The following is a 25,354-nucleotide window of genomic DNA, read 5'->3' on the forward strand; positions in this document are numbered from 1 at the left end:
CTTATGCTTAGTGTTTTCTCTGTTCTAAGAAATCTTTCTACACTATACTTGTAAATATATTTTCTTATATTTTTTCTAGAAGTTGATATCTTAACTCATATTTATATCTATAATCCATCATGAATTTATATTTTTACAAGGTATTTATATTTTATAATTTTACAAGTAAAATTGCTTTCCCAAACATATGTCTAGTTGTTCCAACATCATTTATTAAAAAAAAACTCTTCTTTACCCATTGACTTGCCTTTACCCATTGATTTGCACATGGCTTTATGGAAAATCTATTGACCATATGTGTGTCAGTCTATTTCTGGACTCTGCATACTGGGATGTGTTTTATGCCTAGCATAAACATGAGCACTTAAAAATGATATGTATTCTGCACTAGTTGCTTGTAGTATTTTTAAACGTCAAGGTCAAATTGGTTGATAATGTTGTTCACATATTCTCCATTCTTACTGAATTTTTCTGTCTAGTTACTCTACGATTGACAGTGGGAGATTTAAATCTCCAAGTTTGCTTGTTGATTTGTCTATTTCTCCCTTAATTCTGGCAGTTTTTGTTTCTGGTATTTTGAAGCTCTATTAATAGCTACATGCACATTTAGGATTGCTATATCTTCTTGATGAAATTTTTTATTATGTTGAAATGATTCCTTTTTCTCTCCTTTTTTGAGGTCTATTCTGTCCTATAATAATATACTAACACCAGCTTTTTTATGCTTGGTGTTTGCATGATATACCACTTTCCTTTTTCCCACTTTCAATTTCTATGTATTTATATTTAAAGTTCATCTGTTGTAAATTCCATATAGTTGGGTCTTGCTTTATTATCAAGTCTGAAAATCTCTTTTTAATTGAAGAGTTTAGTCCATTTATATTTAATATAATTATTAATTTAGCTGCTTTAAGTCTACCATATTACTATATGCTTTTTGTATTCCCCTCTGTTCTTTGTTCCTTGCTCTTTCCTTATCTTCTTTTGTATTAATTGGGTAGTCTTAATGTTCCATTTTATCACATTTATTAGCCTTTTAGATATACCCTTCCCTGTTACTAATAGGTGCCAAAAGGGGTTATAATATGCATCCTTAATTTATGTCTACCTTGAATTAATATCGTATGTATGATGTAAGTACCTTTAAACAGGATAATTCCATTTGTCACCTTTCTTTCCATTCTGCTCTTGTTGTCATATATCTTACTTCTTTATGTTATTTATACCATAATACATTGTTTTTATTTTTACTTTAAATAATTTATCATCTTTTAAAGGCATTAAGTAAAGAAAACCAATAATGTATTATATTTACCTATATATTTATCATTTCCAGTGATCTTCCTTTCATGCTGTAGATCTGTATTTACACCAGACCTCATTTTCCTTCAGCTTAAAGACATTTCTTTGGTACTTCTTGCTGGTGAAAATTATTTCAGCTTTTATTTATCTGCCTACATTTTTAAAGATATCTTTGCTCAATATAGAGTTCTGTCTTGGTTTCTTTTAGCACTCTAAGATGTCATTTTACTGTTTTCTGGCCTCAATTGTTTCTTATGAGTAGTTAGTCATCTTTCCTATGGTATACCTAGGTGTTATTTTCTTTGTATAGATCCTATTTTAGGTTCATTGAGCATTTTAGACCTGTGGGTTGGTAGTTTAAATCAAATTTGGAAAAATTTCATCCAATATTTCTTTGAATATTTTTATGCCTTATCGTCCCTCCCTCTACTTCTGGGAATCATTTACATGTAATATCACACAGGTCATTTGGGCTTTTTCTTTTCTTTTAATGAAATGCTTCAGTTTAGATGCTTTCTATTTTCACATCTTCAAGTCATATGATCCTTTCTTCTGTAGTACCAGTCTGTTGTTGTTAATCCATTACAAATTTTTTTACATACATTGTATTTTTCAGTTTTTAGGATTCTCACTTGCTTCATTTTAAAGACTTTCACATCTTTCCTGAACTTCTTCCTCTATTCATCACTTATATTTATCTTTTCCTGTAATTTCTTTATCTTGTTTATAATGTTATTGTAAACTAATTATCTGCTAATTCCAAATATGGATCATTTTTGGATCATCTTTTATTGACAGATTTTTATTCTTATTAATTATGGGACACATTTCCTGCTTGTCAGCATGTCTATTAATGTTTTATTATATAGTGGATGATATGTTGTAGAGGCTTTGTATTATGTTATCTTTCTCTGAGTTATGTTCTAGCAATAGCTTAATTATTGGTGAATATAATCTTGATTCTCTAGAGACTTGGTTTTAGACTTTTTCAGAGCAGATCTATTTCAGTTTTGCCCTTGGTTCTAGGGCATAACACTTAGTCTGTGGGTATGATACTTACCCCTAATCTGGAGTTTCAATGGAAACACAAACACCCCCTCTAACTTGGGCGAGGTTGTATTTTGGTGCAACCAATTTTAATCTTTGATTTAGAAAATGAAATCACAATACCAATAGATATGTAACAAAATGTTCACGGGAGAATTATTCATCATATTCCAAATTGGCTATTACTCAAAAGCCTGTCAATAGTAGAAAGGATGAATATATTGGTATAGCCAAGCAATGGAATATTATACAGCAATAAAGAATAATATCTACTGGTATACAAAATGTGGATGAATATCATTAATGTAATGTTGAATGAAAGGAGCCAGACACAAAAGAATACATACCAAATGATTGAATTTATCTGAAGTTCAAAACAGGCAAAAACTAAGCCATGGTGCTAGAAAGTCATTCTGTGGTAAACATTGGGGAGGAGGTAGTTGCAGGAAGAGGTTAAGATATAAGTTTCTGAGATTCTGGCAATATTCTATTTCTTGATTTTGGTGTAATTACCAGAGAATATTCACTTGTGATAATTACACTTACAGTTTGTGCATGTCTGTATATATGTTATACGTCAATAAAAAAATTTAAAACCAAAAAAAAAAAAACTTGGGTGAGGTTGAACCTTAAATTTTCTCTCCTCAGGACTGGGCAGTTGCTGAACTCTCTGTTCAGCTCTTTTAGGTGCTAAGCTCTTATTTTCCATTAAATTCCTTTGCAGTTTAGGACTCATCCAAGGATTGAGAGGATGCAGATTTGGGAACTTCCCTCTTGTAGTTACTTCCTTCCTCGGATTTCCTCCCTCAATATTCCACTGCTTTAGCAACCCAGAACTCTTACTTCTGGCTTTTCAACCCAGTAAGACAGCTGCTTTCTGCTTGAGCTTTTTCCAGATGCTCTGAGCAAACTGGGAATGCCTTCTGGGGGAAAAGCTGGTTAAATGTGGATCTCACCTAGATTGCTTTCCTTTTTTCAAGGGTCATAACTCCTCCAGGTTCTAACTGCTTTTCTTGGTGTACAGTGCCTTCAAAGAGCTGTGTTTTATATTTTTTCCAGAGTTATTACCGTTATCAGCAAGAAGATTAGTTTGATATGAGCAACTCTGCCATTAGTGCAATTGGATTGATCACATTGTTTTAAATAAATGATATAGTTAGGGACCAACTCTTCCAAAATAATTACATTATAGCAGAAGGCAAAGCCTAAAGCAAATAAAATAATTTTGGGTAGGCTTTCTAGTACTAACATGCAGGTGCAAACATACTTTTGGAGCAGTCAGCGTTGCACACATAAAGAGCAACCTGCTCAGTGAATTCATCTCCTAAAAATCTTCTCTCTCCCACTGAGATTTAACTTTCTTTTACCATCCATAAAAAGAATAGGGTAAAAATGGAAGGGATGTTGTCCTCAATTTTCAGAACAAATTTCTGTATACTGATAACAACAACCATCCTGGCATGTGAAGATAATATAATACTTGCCTGTGTCACTTTCAATCCCTAGACTTCTCTTTCCTCTACCAGATAACTGAGCATCTGTCTCATATTTTTTCCTCCTCTTGCAATCTTGGATCAAATCTTCAGTGACGTCACTATTCATGTGGTATTCCACTAGTGACCAGTGCTTCACAGTTCCTTGTTCTCTTTGACCCAACTCTTGTCTATTTCTATTCCTTATCATTTGTTCAGGATCAATGTCACCTCCTTTCCAGTGGCTCTGTTCTATTGACGATTTCTGGGATCTCGAAATCAGTTATCTTCCCACATTTACCACATATTTCTTGTTGTCTAATGCTTCAATCCCTCACAACCACTGAAGCTTGTTTACCCTATTCACTTGATGAGATCACCCTTTCAACTCTGCTATAATATATTTTAGTTTATCACTTTAACATCCTTAATCTCAGTCTTACCTCTTCCAATTTACTGATTTCTGGACTTAAAGCCATTTGTTCATTTCTATACTGACAAAATTGGAGGAAAAGAAAAAAAAAGCCCTGTTCCTTCAGCCTAGACCTGTTCTCCTGATTATTAACCTTGAAGATTTAAATATTTCTAGGCATAATCCCTGGCATCTTTCCACACCTTCTTAAATAGACAGAAGTGAAGGAGCATTATGACAACCTGACTCTACTCCTATATACTCTGCCTTTAGCCAGCACAACGCTTTAGATTACTCCGTTAATTCTCCATTTTCCTGTCTATAAAATGAGGAAAACATCTGAAGACTTAAAGCCCACCACACCCCATCTCAGTATTTTACCAGCCCATTGAAGCTACAGAGAAGCAGATCCCACGCTACCAGGCTCAGTGGCAATAGAGGGAGGAGGGACTGACTGCCAAGTGGGGACTTGAAGTTCCAATCTGTGAAAATTTAGGCACTACCAGACTCAGCATGTTACAGGCCAGACCTGGGATGTAGTATGAACAGCAAGGAGGCAGCCTAGGTAGAGGTATTTGCTGGTCATTTTACTCCCCAGCACTGCTCTGAGTCTCTTCCTCAAGGTTTCATGCCCTCTTTTCATTCTTGTTCCAACTCCCCACAATTCCCTCCCCACCCCCCAAAACTTAATCTAATTGTCATTCTTAGTTGGTCCTAGTTATAAAGCAGCTCTATTCCACATTGTTGTTTGTATTTACCCAATAAAGTTTTAAGTTCTGTAATATGCAAAGCATGTGATTTTATTGCTCAGTAATCTTTAAAAAATAAGAGCAAAATTAAATAAAAGATAATTTTTATTTCCTTGTGACATGTGCTTGCCTCTCTCTAGTCACCCTCCACCCCTGTAGGTTAATACCTGTAGGTAAATCACCCTTTGTGGGAAAAGGATTCCTGGAGTCTTATTTAAACAACAAAAACAGAATCAGTTAAAAATTTCCAAGGGTCAGTCTCTCCCTGTGACCTCTTCTTTGTTTGAAATTGAATAAAATTATATAGTCTATGTATTGATATGTGTTAAAATAAGCTCAGAACTATGTCTTTCATTCTTTACCTAAAGTCTTATGAGAACTATAACCATTTTCCTTGAATACCACCCAAGGCAAATAACTTGGAAAGCTGCTTTGATAAGATTAGAAAGTTATAAACAATAAATTCAATAGGCCTCTGTTATAAAACCAGTGTCAGGGGACAAGGATAATACCTACATTTTAAGGTTAACTCTTATAGTGAACCAACATCTCTTTGAGCATTATCAGTGGGATCTATCTGTAGTATAGTTAACCAAATGGAAAGAGGTAAAGAACTTTACAATAGGCACTTCATATGTAAAATACAGGTTGATCTTTAGTCATTAACAAGCAACCTGTTCTGAACAGATAAAGGGGAATTAAAAATTAATCATACAACTAAACAATTGCTTCACATAGATAGTTATACTATATCATTCAGGCCTAACATCCTTTTCTCTACGTGGGTTATTTTTTGTCTTCAATAAGACAAGCTTTTATTGACTCTGATTCAATTTTGCCATTACCTTTGCCTTTAAACACATTACCTTAGAGAATAACTTTTATTTTTTTGTCCATAGCCAAAGCTTAAAGGTTTTCTAATTCCCTTCTGCCTCCATTAGTGTTATAAAAGATTTTTTTGTCTATTTACCGTGTAAAAATCTGATCCATACTACACAAAAACTCAAAGCATTTTTAATAATCTGATGTTAATTTGACTTTATTGGCTTGTTTTTGTAAAGTGCAAAAGCCATGGGTCTTATATTTAAGAAGGAAAGTACTCTGCACATTTGTTCATAATAATTTTGTTTCATTCTCTTTCTTGTCTGCTCTCTTTTTCCTGTTTAAAACACAGTGTGTTACAACTATGATGAGGCAAATGATTCCTATAAAACCCATTGCTGTCAAAACTCCTTTCAACATAAAATCATCTCTGGCAAATACAGGAGCAGAATTTAGGGGAATCAACAGAGATGCCTGAGCAACATTAGATACAGCAGACTTTAAGGAGTTCCTATCTACTGCTCGTATTGCCACATAAATTCTGTGACTTTTTTGTGTCTCTCCATCAGGTTGATGTTCAAGTCCATTTGTGAAAAGCTCTGATGAGAATGTAAATATCTCCTTGGTACCAGCTTGCTGAGGATTTAACTTTGATGTATTCACTAAAATGGCATTGTTAAAGTCATCTTGAATATTCTGTAGACTTTTACTCACTCTTATTTCATAGCTGTTGGCTGAAATTAAAAAATGCAAATGGGAAGTTAAGTGATTTTGAGTGAGCTTTCTAGTTTATTAGAAATGGCTTAATGACAATAGCAACAAAAAAGTCAAAATACCTATGAATAAACAAAGCAAGAAATATGAATGTGAACAAAACTTTAAGACACTACATAAGAACTCATACTAAAACCTGAATAAGAGGAAAGTTTTATTATGTTTTTGAATACCAAGATTCAACACAATAAAGATGTTATTTTTCCCTAAGTTACTTTGTAAATTTTACATGGTTTTATTAAAAGTGCCTCTAGTTTCTATTTTAACAAGCTTATTGTAAAGTTTAAATAGAAAATAAATGAGCAAGATTAGCCATATAAGGTTAAAAAATAACAAATTTTTAGCGGAAGGACTGACTTTATCAGATGTAAAAATACTGTAATGCTTCAGTAACTGAAAAACTGCAGTACTGGTGCATGAATAGATTCATGTATAAAAGTAGACCAAAATACATTTAGGAATTTAGTATATGATAGAGGTAGAACCCAAATTAATATGGGAAAGTAAAAATTTCTTGATAATGGTGTTATGACAATTGGGTAAAAAGCTGGAAAAAATAGGATCCATACTGCAAACCTTTATTCTTCAGGATAAACTCCAAAGTAAATAAAAAGTTTGATGTAAAAAAAACCTATTAAGTAGTAGGAAACAATGAATGAATTTCTTTATAAACTTGAAGTGGAAAAGGACCCTCTAATTAAGACTCAAAATTCACAAGCCATAAACATAAAAATCCATAAATTTATATACATAAAATGAAAATTTTCTACATGGGAAAAATCTCCTAAGCAAAATATAAACATATATGTTAAGTGACAAAAATATTTGTAACTTAAGTCAAAGATAAAGTTTAGTTCTGGTAATGGTTGAGTGGTTTCTATTGGACTAACTCACCAGCAGGTAACAAGTATAAACTCTGAAGAAAGAAAAGGGAATAAAAACAAACTGGAGCCAGAGGAGTTACAACTCATAAAAGAAGAGAACCAGGCTGTGACTGATTCATGTTTATACAGTTTTTCCTCCGAGGGCACTTTCCACTTCAGTACAGATAGCTGGAACTAATACAGAAAGCCACTATCTTCTTGGTTTTAAAAATCAGATGACTGAGTGTGGGATTGCCGAGTGGCTGAAAATTGAGGGAGCCAGAGAGGGATGAGCCCCAACTCTGTATTAACTTCTCTCAAATCATTGGAAGACCTCTGAATTGTACATGCGTGGGTGAAAAATCAAGGGCTCAAGGGGAAAACAGCAGCTAGACAGCTGAAAAATGGAGCAGAGTTTTATGCCAGTGCCCACCACAGGGGAGATATAGAGTTTGGAGTGTGAGTCTTGCCACATCAGAGGAGCTTGGTAAATATCTTGAGATGTCCATTAAAACACTAGAAAAGCTGTGCCTTAGGAAAAAAGATTGTGTCCCAGAATTAAGGGATATGCCCTAGGATTAAGAGCAAAACTGAAATAGACAAACCCTAGACAAAAGTAAAACAAAGCCTCCTCAAATTCCACGTGATCCAAGGTAACTACTAGAAAATTTCAAAACTCTTCAGGGGAATATAACAAAGTCCAGAGTCTATAATTTACTACCACATGTCCAATATACAATAAAAAGTTACTAGACATGTGAAGAAACAGAAAATGTGATATATAGTCAAGAAAAATATCAGCAAATTAAAACAGTCACAAATGACTGAGATTTGAAATTAATAGACAAGGACCTTAAAATAACCATGATGAGTATGTTAATGGTCTACACACAAGACAAGCTGGATATAGTGAATGAAGAGATGGAAAGTTTGAGGATAGATATGGAAACTTTAAAAAGGAAGCAAACAGAAATCCTAGAATTGAAAAAAAATGCAATGAAAAAATTCATTTGAGAGGATTAATATCAGATTGGACACAATGGAAGAAAGAATTTGTAACCTTGAAGACACATCCATTAAAATCATCCAAACAGGAACTTCCTTGGTGGCTCAGTGGTTAAGAATCTACCTGCCAGTTCTGGGGACACGGGTTCGAGCCCTTGTCTGGGAATTTCCCACATGCTGCAGAGCAAATGGGCCCATGCGCCACAACTACTGAGCCTGCACTCTAGAGCCCATGAGCCACAGCTACTGAAGCCCACATGCCACAACTACTGAAGCCCGTGTACCTGGAGCCTGTGCTCTGCAACAAGAGAGGCCACCACAATGAGAAGCCCGTGCACCACAATGAAGAGTAGCCCCCGCTTGCTGCAACTAGAGAGAGCCTGCGCACAGCAACGACGACCCAATGCAGCCAAAAATAAATAAATTAATAAATTAATTTTTTGAAAATTAAAAAATATCATCCAAACTGAAGGGCTAAAAAATAGGTAGAAAAATTGAACAGAATCTCAGTGACCCTTAAGATCCACTGATATATCCACTTAGCGTGTGTGTATGATGATATGATATGATATGATATACTGTACTATACTGTACTATAATATTATATAATATAAATATTACCCAGGAAGAAAAGAAGAATAAAACTAGAGCAGACATTTTTTGAAGATGTATCAGCTGAAAATATTCTAAATTTGATTAAAAAAACACTCCACAGACTCAAAGAGTTCAGTGATCCCCAACAGAATAAGCATCAGAAAAGCACACTGAGTCACATCATGGTCAATCTGCTAAACACCAAAGATAAAGAAAAATAATTTAAAGCAGCCAGAAGGGAAAAAAGACACTTTATACTCAGAAAAACAACAGTAAGAATGATAGCTAACTTATGAGAAAAAAATTGGGGCCAGAGGACAATGAAATGATATATTTAAAGTGCTGAAAGAAACACTTGTTGCCCTAGAATGCTACATCTAGTGAAACTGTGTTTTAAAAATTAAGGGACATGTTTCAGAAAAATTAATATTGAGAGAATTGTTACTCAAAGACCTCAACTACAAAGGAAATGATGCTAGATAAAAATTCTGATCTCCAGGAAGAAAAGAAGAGGACTAGATATGGTGACTATACTATACAGGTAACTAAAAAGGATAATTTTTTTCCTCTTTAAAATTTCTTTAAAAGGCAAGTTTCTTTGTCTTGGGCAAAGATTGATTGTTTAAAACAAAAGCCATAACAATGCAATGTGGGGCTTATAACAAATGTAGAGGTAAAATATATGACAGCAAGACCACAAAGGATGGCAGAAGGGTAAATGGAATTATACTTTTGAAAGATTCTCACATTATATGTGAAGTGGTATAACATTAATTCAAGGCAGATTGTGATAAATTAAGAAAAATGCATGTTACAGAACTGCAAAATTTGGAGTAGATGAGGGCAGAATTTTGTTTTGATTTTCCTTATACTGTTTTGAACCTTTAAAATTATGGCAAAATACGTATAACATAAAATTTACCATTTTTTAAAGTGTATAGTTCAGCAGTGTTAAGTACATTCATATTGTTGTGCTGCTGTGAGCTTTCAAACTGTATTAATGTATTATCAACTCAAAAACAAAATTATTGGTAACAAATAATTGCTAGATGCAAAAAGAAAGCCACCTGTAGTACTAACCCACTCTAATAATATCATAAATCGTATCTAAAATGGCTAAAAATAGATTCAACAATGAACGGAGCAGCTCCAAAGGAGGATTTTGTTCTCAGGAATAAAAACCATGAGACATCCTGAGTTTTAATTAAACAATAAAATATTCTAGTGACTAGGTTTTGAGAATTTTCCAAATCTATAATAAGTTTTAATAATGAGACTCTTTCTATTCCTGAGTAGTAATTAGAGTAAAGCACCCTTAAAGAAGGTTGTCAAAACAAAATAACCTTCATATTCAAATTTATCAATCAGCCAATTTCCTCTGAGTGAACCCACTTGAGTTGCTTTATACTGTGGTTCAAATACGATGGGACAGATATGGATGAGAAGCTAGGCTGACCATCTGCTCTACACTCACAATGGAACATGTCCATTGTTCCTATGTCCCTTGTTCTCTATGGAGGAAGCCCTCCCCACGGGGCTCTCCCTGAGTCATTTCCTGGATAATGAAACAATATTCCATAAGCCTTAGCATTTACAAAGATTTTCTACATACATAGCTCTCCCTCTGTGAAGTTGACCATCCCATTTTAAAATAAAAGAGACTGGGACTCAGGAGGTTAAATGTGATGTCCATGGTCAAGTTAGGAAGCTGTAGTGCGGGAAATGAACTCATTTCTTCTAACTCCAAATGTCATATACTTCCTACTGTGAACAACTATTAAAAATGATGCAGGACAACTGTGTAACTACAAAGACTCCAAACTAATTCAGCTCATACATTCATGAAAGGTTTCCTTCCATTTACAATAGTTGTGGTCTTCCCCTTCTCCCCGTGAAAAAGAAAATGGGCTGGTTCTGCATCTTTGACCTCTTAGCTATATCTCTAGTTTTGACCCCTACCTCTATACTCCCAGTATATTTTAAATGCTGATATTTACTGAGCACTTAGTATGGACCAGACACTGTTTTAATCCCTCTCTGTGCCTTTTCTCATTCAATTCTCTCAACAACCCTCTGAGATGGGTACTCTCACTCTCTGCTTTTGCAGATTAGAAACCAGACGTTTAGAGAAATTAAGTAACTTGCCTAAGTTACACAGATAAAATGTGGTCTGTCTGATTCCAGAGTTTAATACCCTAACACTATGCTCTACAGCCTTCTATCAGGCTACACTGTCTCCTATTTCCCAATAATTGCTACTTTTCCAGTTACCAAGGTTTACACTTTCCTTAGCATCTTTACCAATAAATTTCTAGTACAGAAAGCCCTGGGCTTGGATTGAGGACATGCAGAGGGAATCAAAGACTTGACCCCATCTTTACCAGTGGGAACAGTTCCCACTTCCTCTCTTCATTTGAAATCCAAACCATCCCCTAAGGATTATTATAGATTTCTCCTGCATTGAGCCTTCTTCCATCCAATAAGCGTAACTGAGGGTTGGGGGTGGGGGAAATGGGAAAAAATTGCTGTCATTGAACAGCTTTTTCAGAAGCAGCAAATTTTCAACAATTTGTAAAGATAATATGTTCAATGACAGTTGTATAACAAGATGAAAAGATATCAGAGGAAACAGTGTGAAAGTCAGGCTGTTAGACACGTAGGGAAGCTACTGAGTGCAAGGAAGGAGGCCCAAGATTGGTGCTTTTTGTGGTCTGTCACTACTCCAAAGGCTCTGCCCAGGCCCCTGGCATTAGAAACTGGCCTTTGCTCTGCTTCCACCCACTCTACAACCTTTTAATACCTGTAGCTCCCAAAGTCTGAATTATACAAATGGCACTGTGTAATACATAAAATAGTTTTTTGACCATTTTATGCCTTTTCTCTCTTAGCCTAGGATTATAATTTCTTGGAGTGTGATACCATCTTAAATTACTGTTATATAATGTTTAGCACTGTGCTGGGCACATAATAGTTCCTTAGTAAATAATATATTTTCACTTTAATTTCTGGAGAAAACACAAAGGAAATTAACTTTATAGCAGAAATACAGATTATGCCTTGTACTCAGTTTTAAAAGTTATTTTACCCACACTCTTAATGAAAACCTAAGGAAATAACCCATTTCTATAATGCCTTGTCTAAATACATTCCCAAACATAATAATGATCTGGTAATATTTTGCTTATTCCATGTACTTTGTCATCTTTTACAATATGTTGTATATGGTGAAGAGTTGGAACTGGATATACATTGATATGCTTGTGCATATATGAGATGTTCATTTATTACTAATAAGGTTTTTAAGTATAGTCAAATTTTTCATAATTGTAAAGCCAGAGACATACCCTTATTGTTTCTAACTCTGGCCATAGAGGAGAGTATAACACCTTCCTAGACAACAATTTGTAAAAAAAAAAGAGGTGATGAAAGCACGTGTTTATGAGTTAAACAGACACCTACTTGCTAGTTGGTATACTCATAGCTAATTGGTCAATTTTGCCATTGCTGGGTCATCAAGTCAATTATGACTGAGTGATGTCATCAACTTAATACACATCCAGCCATTCCCCGCCTCCCAATCTTTTGTCACTTGAGGTTTCACATTATAACAAGCTTGATCTGCTTCAGTCATACTGCTCATCAGGGCCATTTATGTGAAGGTATGAAATCCTCTCTTCCCTTCTAAAACCCTTTGTAATACCAATTCTAAACTAAAGTCCCATTTGGTTGTATTTCTTCCTTTCAAGCCATTCATAACCACTGATACTGCACATTCACTTTCTTTCTACTCTTCATTCAGTGGTGTAGTTGAAACCACTAGAGCTCTTGAAAAAAACAATTCCCAGTAGTAATGGGAGTCTGAGCTTGTGTTTGTCTCTTTTAACACACAACTGTGCTTCTGAGGCAGTGAGGAAAGAGGAAAAATACTGGGTGGCACCATGCTTACTTTTACATAAAGATGGGAATGAGTATTGGTGGCTCCTTACTTCAAATAAGAAGCTAGAGAACTCTCTAGCAGCGCAAACCAGGAGCCCAGAAAACTTACTGGGCCCACTTTCTCTTCCATTTTTTATCTTATATGTCATCTCAGTTCATCTTTACAATACTTTATGAAATAGATAGTTTTAGTCCTATTTTCCACATATGCAACTGAGGGTAATAGAGTTTAAGCAACCTGCCAAAGATTAAACAGCTGGACTTATAGCCAGAGTGGGAACTACTTTTTTTCTAAAGTTAAGTTACAGCTGTTTCCATTATACAAGTGATATGCCCATCCCACAGTTTCAATCGTTTCACATCTCCAAACTTTAAATTAGGAAAATCCTTAATTTAGAATGTAAAATGTTTCACTTCCTTCCTATCTGGCAAGAAGAGGTAGATTGTGATAACAGAATTTCAAGACAAAACTACAATATTGACTGTTTCTCAGCAGTGCATAATTATTTGTAATTAAGATGTCTTCTGGAGAGAGTAGTAAACAGAATTATAAGCCAAAAAAGATGATCCAAGTTGAAAGCAAGACTGGGAAAGGCCCAAGGTGGTCACTGTTATTGACCAATATTGATGAATTAGCTCTCAATAGAGAAGGTTGGTTCCTACAGAAATCTCAATCAGACGCATCAGGAAATAAACCATTTAAAGTGTAATCAATGATAATCATGTTCTGGTAATGGCAAAGATGTTGGAAAGGTTATTCTTTTAGAAAACATTTTCTGTTGAGTTGCTGTGGGGATCAAGAGATGAGGTAGGTGGAAGCCTGAAGGCTGGCATAAAAGCATTAGAAAAAGGAAAGTAGCGAAGGAACTCATCAATGCCCAAGCAAGGGTTAGAAAGCTTCAAATCAGGGAACTGGTCCCAGCCTCCCTAACAAAAATGATGACCAGAAGTAGCAGAGGACAATGCACCAAGTATTTCATGACTTGTGGAATTATTCCCTTAAACTTGACTTGTAAGCCCTTGAATAAACACCATCTAATCTTCAGAAAACTAATCACCTTCAGTATTTGAAAGTCCATGCTCTGTAAAGAAGAGCCCATTGCTTCTGACTAGACCACTGTTACATGTGGTATTTATGTTTCCAACAAAGGTTTCTGTATTAGTGTCAGTCAGTTTACCAGGGCCTCGTCAATCCTGGGGGAGCTGATACATTCTCTTCCTAGACTCCAGGATACAGGGCCTTATCAGCAACTCAAAGCTTGCCATGCAATCCTCTACAGCTTTGTCATCTGTAAGCCCCCAAAGCTATTTTTTACCCAACTAACCCCTGACATAGTTATTGGAAATGCCACCTTGTAGAAAAATAGGTAATGAAAGCAAGAAACCTACCCTGGCCCTGATCAAAGTCTTCTCCAGGTGCTGTCCAAGATAAAGTCACCTCTTCTTCTGATTTTACAGCTTCCAGGTCAATAATTTTGCATGGCGGAAACACATCAGGATGTGGGTCAGCTGGAACGCCCAGCACAAAGAAAGAACCCCCTGAGCTTATTCGGCTAAAGCCCCACTTTTGCTCTTCCTCTCTCCTGCCCACTGATTTTCTTGGGGCATTCATCTGAATATTACCTGTGACACCAAAGAAAAGAATAGCCAAAACAACAAGTTACCATCTCCTGAATAGCTTGTTTTTGCAGATTATTGAGAGACATTTTAAGACTTTTTTTTCCTTTGCTACATCTTTAGAATAACAGTTTGTTTATGCAACAATTCATTCATCCATTCATTCATTCAATAAATATTTTTAGGGCATATGCTATGCCAGCAATCACAGACAAAACAGTATTGCTCATGGAATTTACAGTCATATTTATAAACATATATTTATAAATTGTAATAAATGTAAGAAGGAAAAAAGGAAGGGTACTATGAAAGTAAATAACACAGTAATATAATTTAGAGTGGTATCAAGGGAGTAACATTTAACAATTACCTAAAGGATGAATAGAAGTCAGCCAGATAAAGAGCGGAGGTTAAGAATATCCCCGGCAGAGGGAAGAGGTTGTGTAAAAACTTCTGAAGGGTGGAGAAGAGCTTTGAAAATTAGAAAAATGTAATTAAAGCAAGGAGGAGAATAGTTTGAGATGAGACAGGAGAGAGAAGTTCAAGTAGGACCTCGTGGGCCATTGTAGTGGTTTTAGAGTTTAATCTTAAACATGCTGTGGGGAAGCAGGGCAGTGATATGATCACATTTGCTCTCTGACAGGTCACTCTGGCTGCTGTCAGTGGAGAATGGATTTTAGCACAGGAAGCAATGAGGCCACTGCAACTGTCCAGATAGGAGAAGATGGTAGCTTGGGTTGGGTGATAGCGGTGGAGAGGAGGCTAGTAGGCATTTTGAGATGCATTTTGGAGAGAAAATCAGCAAAAGCTGGTGTTGGATTTGAATATGGAATGATGAAGAAGGGAAAGTTGGTGAACAAAAAGAATAGCTCCCAGGTTCCTAAAATGAGCAAATGGGAAGAGAAACAGGCTATGGGGAGGAGACTAACTATTTAAGTTACGAGGTTTGTGATTCCTGTAAAACATCTAATTGAGCCAGTTAGATATGGATTTTAAGCTCAAAGAAGAGGTTTTAGCTAGATTTAATCATTTTGAACCTATGAATTAGGAAGTTATAGGCTTATAGATGTTATTAAAGCCATATAGGTTAATAAGATTACCTAATAAGAATTTCAGCTATAAAAATAAAAAGTATTTACTAAGTGCTTGCTATGTGTCAGGCACTTTTTAAGGTACCTTATATTATCAACTATTTAATTTTTCAGCAATGCTATGAGGAGAGTACAATTATTGCCCCCATTTTTACAGATGACGAAACTGAAGCACACAGAGGCTAAGTAACTTGCCCAAAGTCACACAGCTAGTAAATGGAGGAACTAGGTTTCAAACCCTGGTAACGTGGCTCCAGATAGAAGAGTGAAAAGAGAAGGTTAAGACTAAGCTTTGATAATTGCCAACACTTAGAGGCTTGGTAGAAAAAGAGAAGCTGGAAAAAGAGCCTGAGAATAAAAATGCCAGAGAATAAGAGGTAAGCAGGAGAGTGTGGTATCATAGAAACCAGGAAATGGCAAAGGAGAAATCAATCAGCTGTGTCAGGTACTGCTGAGTCAGGTAAAATGAGGACTGAAATGCATCCTTTGGTTATAAGAGCAGGTAGTCATTGGTGACTAAGGCCAGAGCAATTCCAGTGGAGTGATGTGGGTGGAGCCCTGCTTGCAGTGAGCAGCGTAGTAAACTGGAGGTGAGAAGGTACAGTCGGCAGATTTAGATTTAATTTCAAAGAACTGGATGACAGGGAGTAGACAGGTGGACAGTAGCTTAAAGGGGAACCACCAAAATTTTTTTTTAATATGGGAAGTAAGAAATCATGCTTGAATGCTCTTCAGAGGACATGCAAGGGAGAGCTCTCAAGGACCCTTGATAAGCAGGCTGGGTGGAATCCAGAGCAGATCCAACAGAGGCACTAGGGAGGAGAGGAAGGAAGTAGATGCTGCTGTGCCCGGAGATTTGGTGGTGTGAAAACAGAGCAGCTCACATTTTTCAATGCAGTGTACTCTCAAGGTCATCACCTGAAAATGAGCTGATAAACGAATGTTATGTGAGGTAGGCATGCCTAGGGAAATCTAAATTTTTCTTTCTGTGCTATCAAGGGCCTATATGATGTACACAGATAAAAGCAGAGTTGAATATGACTTTTCTATTCTCAGTGTACACTTGATGTTGATATTTGCATCCTTTAAATTCATGGCTTTAAAAAAGATACTAGACCCGTCAGTAGCCTGCAAGCTCCTTGATAGGAATCAAGTCTTATTCTACCTGGTATCCCAAGTTCTTAGGACTAAGCCTGTCACCTAGGAGGCCTTCAAAAATGTTCGATGTATAAATGAAAGAGGGAATATCTACTTAGAAATGAAGTATTACATCTAGATACAAAATCATATCTTTGTAGTAAAACTGTGTTACCTTGCAAATTGATTTATATTGGTTTTGAAATAATCCAAATTATTTTAAATATAGCTGAGAGTAAATTGTGTTCTAGGCAACACTAAAAATATCAGGAGATGCAAATCCACTATAGCATCTTTATTGTTTTCTACTGAAAAGTACATATAGTACAAAAATATAGTATCATGTTATGGTATGGTCCAAATGATTAGTTATAGCTGCTAAAATACATGAAAAGTATTCATAAAGATTCTGCAGTTTTTGAAATAAGAATGATTAGAAACATTTTTTGAGATTATATTTAAAGACTACAGCATATTTCTGTTTGTTATACTTTAACCACTGCTTCCCATCAGGAACTATTATAATAATGGTGTTTAAAAAATATGTGTATCTTCTATGTATTTGGCACTTTTATCTTGAAGGAAGACAGGACATCTTCAGGAAGCCCTCAGTTTCCTGTAATATCCACACTCATATTTTTTCAGGAACTCATTTACTGTGTGGATTGTTTGGGCTATTTGCTTCCTTCTTTAAATTGCTAACAACTTTTTGCCTCTTCCTCTTTCCTCTGTAGAGGAAGTACAGGAGCTATACAGGAGAAAACTCAATAAACCTCTTTGCCTGGTAGTAATTCTGATGAAACAGTCACAAGAAAGAGGTCAAAATAATGACTAAAATGAGGGTAGGAGAAATCTGTGGGAATTACCTACTGCCTTCCTGTTATCTACTATCATGAATCACTGAGGATTAAAGAGATAATCAACAAATTACGCATTGACTTATATAAAAGAGTTTTGAAATTCACCTCTCTCTCTGATACATACACACACACACACTCATCAGAAATATACACATTAAATGATGTTATTCAAATAACAGTGCCAATGATTCTTACCGTTTGTTATGTAACCTGGTACGTACATAGCATGACTTCCTGGGATAGAGTGGGCTAGGGCACTTATGCTGGGAGAATGATTGACATGCACTTTCAAGCTATATCTACCATTTACAGCAAAGGAGAAAAAATACCTCGAGTAAATTCCATCATTTTTTATAACATCAGCACCTGTTAATATAAAAAAAACTCAATGTCAATACTTATCACAGTTGATTACTAATATTTAATTAAATCATTAAAAATAAGATTTATTCCCCTTGTTCTTCTAATTTTAGCATATGCTGTTATGCTCATAGCTACTTTTGATATTATCAGGTGATTAAAATTCCAATGGCTCCATAATTTCTCCTTGTGATTCCTTAACCTCTGAAAAATTATTTTCTAAAGGTGAATGAGTTGTACCTGCTTCAGTGCTAATAAAGCATTTAATAATCACCTTTAGCGCTCTCCTTCCTATCACTGAAAATAATACTAGGTTTTCATAGAAACCAAGCACATTCTTAAGCTTATTTATAGTCACACACCCTTTTGAGATAAAAGCTACTCTGCTCCCAGTGAATAAATATATATGTACATATACATACTTTCATGCAATTTCAAGGGGTTTATGAACACCCTGAAGCCCTGATGAAAAAAAAAAAAACTTTGGTAGTTGATATAATAGTGTGAAATTAATTTCCTCATTAGAGGATACGTGGGTTGTTCTAGATTCGAAGGTGCTCATTGACTTGGAGTTTGACAGGCTTTGGTTCTGTCCACTTCAGGAGGATATGCCTTGCTTCAGGAGGCATTCTAAAATCTTGCCCAGTGCTAGACTTCTTTCCTTTTGCATTGGTCCTCAGAGAGTCATTCAGTTCCAAACCAAGCCCATGACTGAATGGCAGCAAGGCCTAGATTCCAGGGCAGCCATGGGAGGTGCAGCTTAGCCCAAGTGCAGATCACATTCACTGTTCAAGTGCAAGTGGCCACATGGGGCAAGCAGCTTGTCCTATTCTACGGTCAATTCACTTCTCACACCTCACACCCAGCCCTGTTCTCTAGCATTGCATCATCACTAAAGTGCTCTAGAATCCTCACTAGAGAGGCAGGTCTGCTCCTTAACATGAGAAAAATAGGAGCATATTTTATTAAAATAAAAAACACTAAGCACCTTATGATCACAGTAGTTTTAGAAACCTTTTTTATCTACTGGAAAGAAATCAGATCTTGATATTTAGTGGTTTAATGATTAATAAGGTCTATCTTTGTTGAGAAATGATAAAGAAAAATCTCTTCCTGCCACGGTTACCACTGCCACCTCTTTTAATCATTGAGTCAGAAAGAAATGGGAAAGAACACTGGCTTGGGTGTCAGGGCACTTGTTTTAAGGTCTGGATCTGCCACAGTAGCTGTGAAACAATCCCTCTGAGCCTCAGTTTTCTCATCTATAAAATGGGGATAACATCTCACAGGGTGGTTGTGATGATTATTTGAGAGTGTGCATGAGAAAGTATATTTAAAATTATAAAGCATTTTATATTGTTCATTAATTTTATTAGCAGATAAGTACTATTTCCATTATAAACATAAGTATTAGACAACTATGTGCATGTGTGTTAAGTACAGGGGAAAAATCTAAATTTACACTTCAATGTTTAAACAACCTTTTCATTGTTTCTTTCATCAGGGTATAAATTTTGACATCAAACAAACAGAATGGTTCCAGGGAATGAATATAAAAGCCTATTGAGGTGCTCTTTCCTAAGACAGCAGGATCTGTTCCCAGGCCAGCCCACAGGCTGGGGCTAGGGAGGAACATTCTGCAAAGTGTATTTTTGGACTATATACAAAAAGTGAAAGGTGTGGCCAGGGATAAGCAATCAGAGTCTGAGAAGTTTGTTTGGATCCATTCCAGTAGGCAAAATAAGAGGACTTGTCTAGTATCCTCTGAGGTGGCCTTGAACTAAAATCCTTTAAATGAACTTTTGTTTCATAAATGTCATACAAGATTGCCATGGCAAGATACTAATGGGTTGCCAAACATAAGACTCTTTTTTTTTTAACTTTTAATTGGTTTATTATTATAATTGCTTATACTTAATTGGTATATACATTTATTTCTTTAATCTATTTATTATTCTCTACAAACAACGCATTGCCTTATAGCCTACACGTAGGGCAGACCACATTAAAGCACCTCAGAACAAAATTCTGCCTGAAGTTATGGGCTCAGGAGAATCACAGCAAAATAACCTACAGAGATTTTTCACATAAATTGTCTTGTTTTAAACAAACATAAGACTCTTAAAAAATTTTTATCTTTGAAACAACAAAGAGAAGGAATATGATTTTACTGGTAGATCAAACATTGGGGCTGCCAACATAAACTTTGAGGTTTATTGTCATTCTGAGAATTTAGTTTAGGAAAAGGACAGAACAGAAAAGATAAAACAATAAAGGAGTTTGTTTTTAAAAGTTAAAACAAGTTAGTCAGAAAGAGTCCAAGTGCTGCTCATTGCCCAGATTGATGCTGTGGTGTCTGTGAGGTATGATGATGAAGTTCTGAACTCTCTCTGTGCAGAATGACTGCTTTGAAGTAGGGTTTTGTTTTGTTTGACTTTGTTTTCCCAGTGGTGGGGAAATCTCTATCCTGATTCCACTAAGCTTTCTGGCCTGGTCTTCTTGTTACCAAATAACACATGTAAAAGGCCATGGCTCTGCTCTCTCATCAACCCAGCTGCTTGGCTAAAGAACAGTCTATGGTCAACTCAATTTCCAATTTTCTCTTTAACAGCCGGGCAGAAGAAGAAGAAATGGATTAACTGTCATTGCATCTCCCTTTTGGGGTTTTCATTTGCTATTTTAATTGTCCAATATGATTATTTCAGTGAATAGGAAAACTGGTGAATCCTAAAGGAATGTGGGCATGCCTGTTCCCAAGTGGCCTTACTAAGTGTGGTCAGTGTCACTGGACAAGTGGAAGCCAAGACCTAGGTGTCGGGCGACTTCCTCCCTCCATTCTGCTCACACACAGCCACTCTGAGGAGCCTCAAGGAGACTCTCTTTTCCCAAGTTCACATTTGCTTTCCCTGTGCAGGTGGAGACCTGTAGCTACTTAGTATGTCAGTGAGTCCATGAGAATTTGAGATTCTCATAAGATTGGGTGAGGAAAATAATTGAATTGGAAGAATTTTAAAGATAAACTTAATATTGATACTGCAGCATCAGAACAGCTCTTGAGAACATGAAAAATTACATGATATTCCTTGTTACCTGCTCCATCATCAAAAAGTTTCAGCGTAACAGGATCTGCAGTCTCTGACTCAATTGTAGCAGTTACAGTGGCATTGAGAATGGGATAAAACCCCTTTCTCACAATTGCATAAATTGTCACAGGATGGGGAAAATGGGTGCTGTCTCTTTCCACAAAGGCTTCCACAGTGGCAGGGGGCACGGCTGAGCGGGAGGCACCAGAGGTCACTGTCACTTTCAAGGCTTGAGGAGAATGGTGGGTATTGTTCAGTGTGTAAGTCCATATCCCAGGCTGCAAAACAAAGACTTCGTTTGTCAAGTGTGAAGAAAAAAATCAACCCTCATTTTAAAGTGTAAACTTAACCTCGTAGGGTTTTTTGTTCTTGTTTTGTTGATATTGCATTTTCTAAAACACTACAAAAGAATATCAGGAAGAGTAATGTTGGTTAAGAGATAACTAAATTCAGTATTTACATGGCTTTCACTGTACAACCCACTTTCATTGTTAGGTAACTCTTTAGGGAATTAGACCCTGAATTTATTTTGGGGGAAGGACACATCTTGATTCACATTTTTAGAGGATAACAATGTGTCCAGCTTCAAAGTACTTGGCAAATATTAATCTGAGCCCCTTCACCCTACAGGAGGTTCAACGTTTTTATTCCTTTTATATAATGGAGAAAATTACAGCAAATTAAGTGGACAATTATGATTTATGTGGATAACCTGGAATAAAAGGCAACAGTATCCTTCCTGCCCTCCACTTCCTTTAATGTTCCCATGCCCAGAAATCTCAAGCAACAAAATCCACATACACGGGCTTCCCTGGTGGCGCAGTGGTTGGGAGTCTGCCTGCCAATGCAGGGGACGCGGGTTCGTGCCCCGGTCCGGGAGGATCCCACATGCCGCAGAGCAGCTGGGCCCGTGAGCCATGGCCGCTGAGCCTGCGCGTCCAGAGCGTGTGCTCCGCAATGGGAGAGGCCACAACAGTGAGAGGCCCGCGTACCACAAAAAAAAATTAAAAAAAATAATAGAACCAAAAAAAAAAAAGCCCACATACACTATTAGGGACCAAGAAAAGGAACACTATTTTTAATAGATCAGGATTGCACAATGTCTATGTTGAGTAATTTATAGAAGTATTGCTGAATGCCATTCTCCTTATCTGTCTGGGCTGCCTGGGGGAAACCTGGAAACGAATGTCTGAAAGAAAAAAGCTTAAACTACAGTGTAGCAGAAATTTGTTCTTTTGATAAAATTGTACATAAGTATTCCTTTTTTCTTAATTCCTGCTGCTGCTCCTTCTTAAATCGTGGAAGTAGCAGGAGGAACACAGTCAAGCAGACTGAAGAAGAGAGAAATCAGTGGGTTAAGGTTTGACTCTGGAAAGTTAAGATGCCACACCCTATCCAGTCTTCTTCCTGGGATTCATGTGCTTTACCATTCTCCAGTGAAGTCACAATTCAAGCATCAAGATTATCTATCTATCTGGGTTTTTTCTGCTTGGTTTTGTTTTGTTTTTTAACATTAGTAACAGACACGTGGCAGAAACCTCCACATGAAAACTCCTCTGTGGGTGTAAGAAGTGTTTTGATACAGAGCACCTAATCCAGACAAAGAGGTCAGGCAAAAGCAGCAAGAAGTAGGTAAAGTGTTCCTGGTCCTTGTGCACAGGTGTGAAAGGAACATGATGCGTTTGGAGAAAAGTTAAGTAGGGGCAGAGCACAGGATGTTTGGGAGTAGGGCTAGGAGATAAGTTTGGGGTTGGGGAGTAAGAGGTACAAACTAGGGTGTAAGATAGGCTTAAGGATGTATTGTACAACATGGGGAATGTAGCCAATCTTTTGTAAAAACTATAAATGGAAAGTAACCTTTAAAAATTATATAAAAATAAAGCTTTTCTAAATTAAAAATAATTTTTAAAAAGAGCTAAGTTTGGGCAGAAGCCAGAACGTGAAGGGCTTAGTATATACTAATAACCACATGGATTTTATCCTGAGACCGTCAAAGAGTTTTGAGTAGGAGACAGGTTTGATCAGATTTTGCTTCAGAAGGATCACTCTGATAAAGGTGTTTGAAGAGAAGGATGCTAGACCAGAGGAAGGAAGGCCAAGCAGAGGCTATCAACAGTGATCGCGGGGGGGGGGGGGGGCCAAGAGACCTGAAAAGGGATTGCATTCAGGCAATGCACAGCCTTCCTGCGTGCTGTTTCTTTGGTCCAGAATGTTATTCATACCTCTGGCCCCTTAGGCCTCCACATTTCCATTTTGATGTCTTCACTTCCAGGAAGCATTCTCCTTCCCCCACTGCCTGCACATGCCCCCTGTGTGCTCTGAGTACCCTGTTCTTATTCTTATTATGGCACTTTATTGTAAAGCACCTAGAACAAGACCCTGCACATAGTAGGTGCTCAAAAACATATATATTCCATGTATTTATATTATAAATTCTAAGTAGAGGGTTTTTTCTAAGTATTCGATACAGATTTTGTAAAGAAGGAAGTAAGCAAAAAGAAATTATTTGTACTACATAAATACTAATTTCCACTGTTGAAGTGAGAAGCCTTTGGTGTCCATTATTTAAAGTTTTGAACATACCTTAGTAGTTCCTCTTAAATTTTGAACATTCAAAAAATCCCTCATAAATTTAAAGTAAAATTTTGATATATCAGAATAGGATTTCCTTTACACAATGCCTTTAATTCTGTGATCCATCTGAAAGTCACGTAGTTGACTAAACGTTGTCATTACGAACAAGCTTACAATACCTACCTTAGCAGTTCCTGGAATCCAGAGGCGAGCAGTCCGAAAAGCTAGATTGGTGGTAAAATCATCTGTGTAGTATTTTCTTCCATTAGGATCAAATAATACAATCTCAGGGGGACCACTGGTCTGCCATGTGACTAGAAAGGTAGTGTCATTGCCCACACTGTGATCCACAGTCACAGTGTTTTTCAGTTGATGGTGAGGTTTAACATATTCACCTATACTTTCAAGCTGTTCAAGAGAATATACATGTGAAAGTTTCTAGCATATGCATAATCATTCCATTTTTCCTTTATTTTTATGACAAATAAAAATGGATTGGCAAAAATAAAAAAACTATTTAACTTGGACATGTCCTATATTTACATAAATTATTTTTCATGTAAAAATACTTTGCTTAAGCAAAGTGTTATAAGTACAGTAGATATAAAATATTTTGTTATAGCTAGTACATGTCACTTCATTAATCTTTATCAAGAGATTTTAGCTGTTCTCATACTTCTCTCTTATCCAAATCAACATTAGCCTCAGAGCAGCAATTAAAACAAGCTTTTTTTTTGACTTTTTTTGTGAATGTGCTCTAATTAATTTGTGTATAATCTGTCCAGATACCTTTATGTATTTTAATAAGAAATCAGACATTGGGTTTCAGCGGGGTTTAGTACATTTAAAAAAATCATTTAGTCATGATTTAAGCTGTGTGCACTTAAATAAGCTGTATGTGCACTTTGTGTGTGTGTGTGTGTGTGTGTGTGTGTGTGTGTGTGTGTGTGTGTGTAACATGCACCAAGTGCATACAGATGCCGGGCACTGTGCTAAATGCTTTACATGTATTATCTAACCCAATCCTTATGAAAACCGTCTGAGATAAGTGCTATTGTTACCCACATTTCCCAGATGAAATGACAGGCTTAGGGAAGTAAGCTGTCCAAGGTCACAGAGCAAGGAGGTGAAACAGGCATAGAGCCCAGGCTGGCTGACACCAGAACCCCTGCGTTTAATCGCTGTGTATTCACAAAGAATACCAGTCTATAAATAACTTTGAAAAATCATATTTATTAAATAAAGACATTAGCAACACTGTAAAATTGCTCAGACTTGTAAAGAATGTAAAATTCTGTTGGTGGATGACAGCAAAGGCATTGCAGATTATTTGTTCAACTCAATTGAACAAGTGTCCGTGGACTGCTGATTACTGTGCCACGTTCCATGCCGGGCTCTGAGCTGTTGCAGGGGATTAGATGTAGTTTCTGCCCACAGTCTAGAGGGGCTAATAACATGCAAATAACCGGGGAGAGGTGGCCAAGTCTGGGAACCAATTTGAGTCATATGAATAATGTTTTGCTAAATTTGTTTTACTTTTTTAAACATTTCTTTTTATTTCATATTATTAAAGAGAAAATCAAGGGTAGAAAGATTATTCAGAAGAGCCAATTGTAGTCTAATCTAAAATATACATTATCACTTAAAATTCACCTC

The 25,354-nt window shown here is 36.4% G+C and overlaps 2 protein-coding genes across 11 annotated transcripts in view; one reads left to right on the plus strand and one right to left on the minus strand.

The window, feature by feature from the left end:
* ODF2L (outer dense fiber of sperm tails 2 like) overlaps nt 1-25,354 on the plus strand; it is a 273,656-nt gene that overhangs the window by 40,522 nt on the left and 207,780 nt on the right. The gene's annotated exons all lie outside the window — the stretch shown is intronic.
* The window catches only part of CLCA2 (chloride channel accessory 2), a 37,735-nt gene continuing 17,742 nt past the window's right edge, over nt 5,362-25,354 (minus strand). Inside the window, exons 10-14 of the mRNA XM_029227750.1 lie at nt 23,882-24,106; nt 21,132-21,402; nt 17,877-18,047; nt 14,366-14,599; nt 5,362-6,538 (exon numbers count right to left, since the gene is read on the minus strand). Of these exons, the coding sequence (XP_029083583.1) occupies nt 6,096-6,538; nt 14,366-14,599; nt 17,877-18,047; nt 21,132-21,402; nt 23,882-24,106 (1,344 nt within the window). The 3' untranslated portion in view covers nt 5,362-6,095. The remainder of the gene's footprint in view (nt 6,539-14,365; nt 14,600-17,876; nt 18,048-21,131; nt 21,403-23,881; nt 24,107-25,354) is intronic.

This window comes from Monodon monoceros, unplaced genomic scaffold (genome assembly GCF_005190385.1).
Source record: "Monodon monoceros isolate NGI ecotype Baffin Bay Population unplaced genomic scaffold, NGI_Narwhal_1 Super_Scaffold_18, whole genome shotgun sequence".
Classification (NCBI taxonomy): domain Eukaryota; kingdom Metazoa; phylum Chordata; class Mammalia; order Artiodactyla; family Monodontidae; genus Monodon; species Monodon monoceros.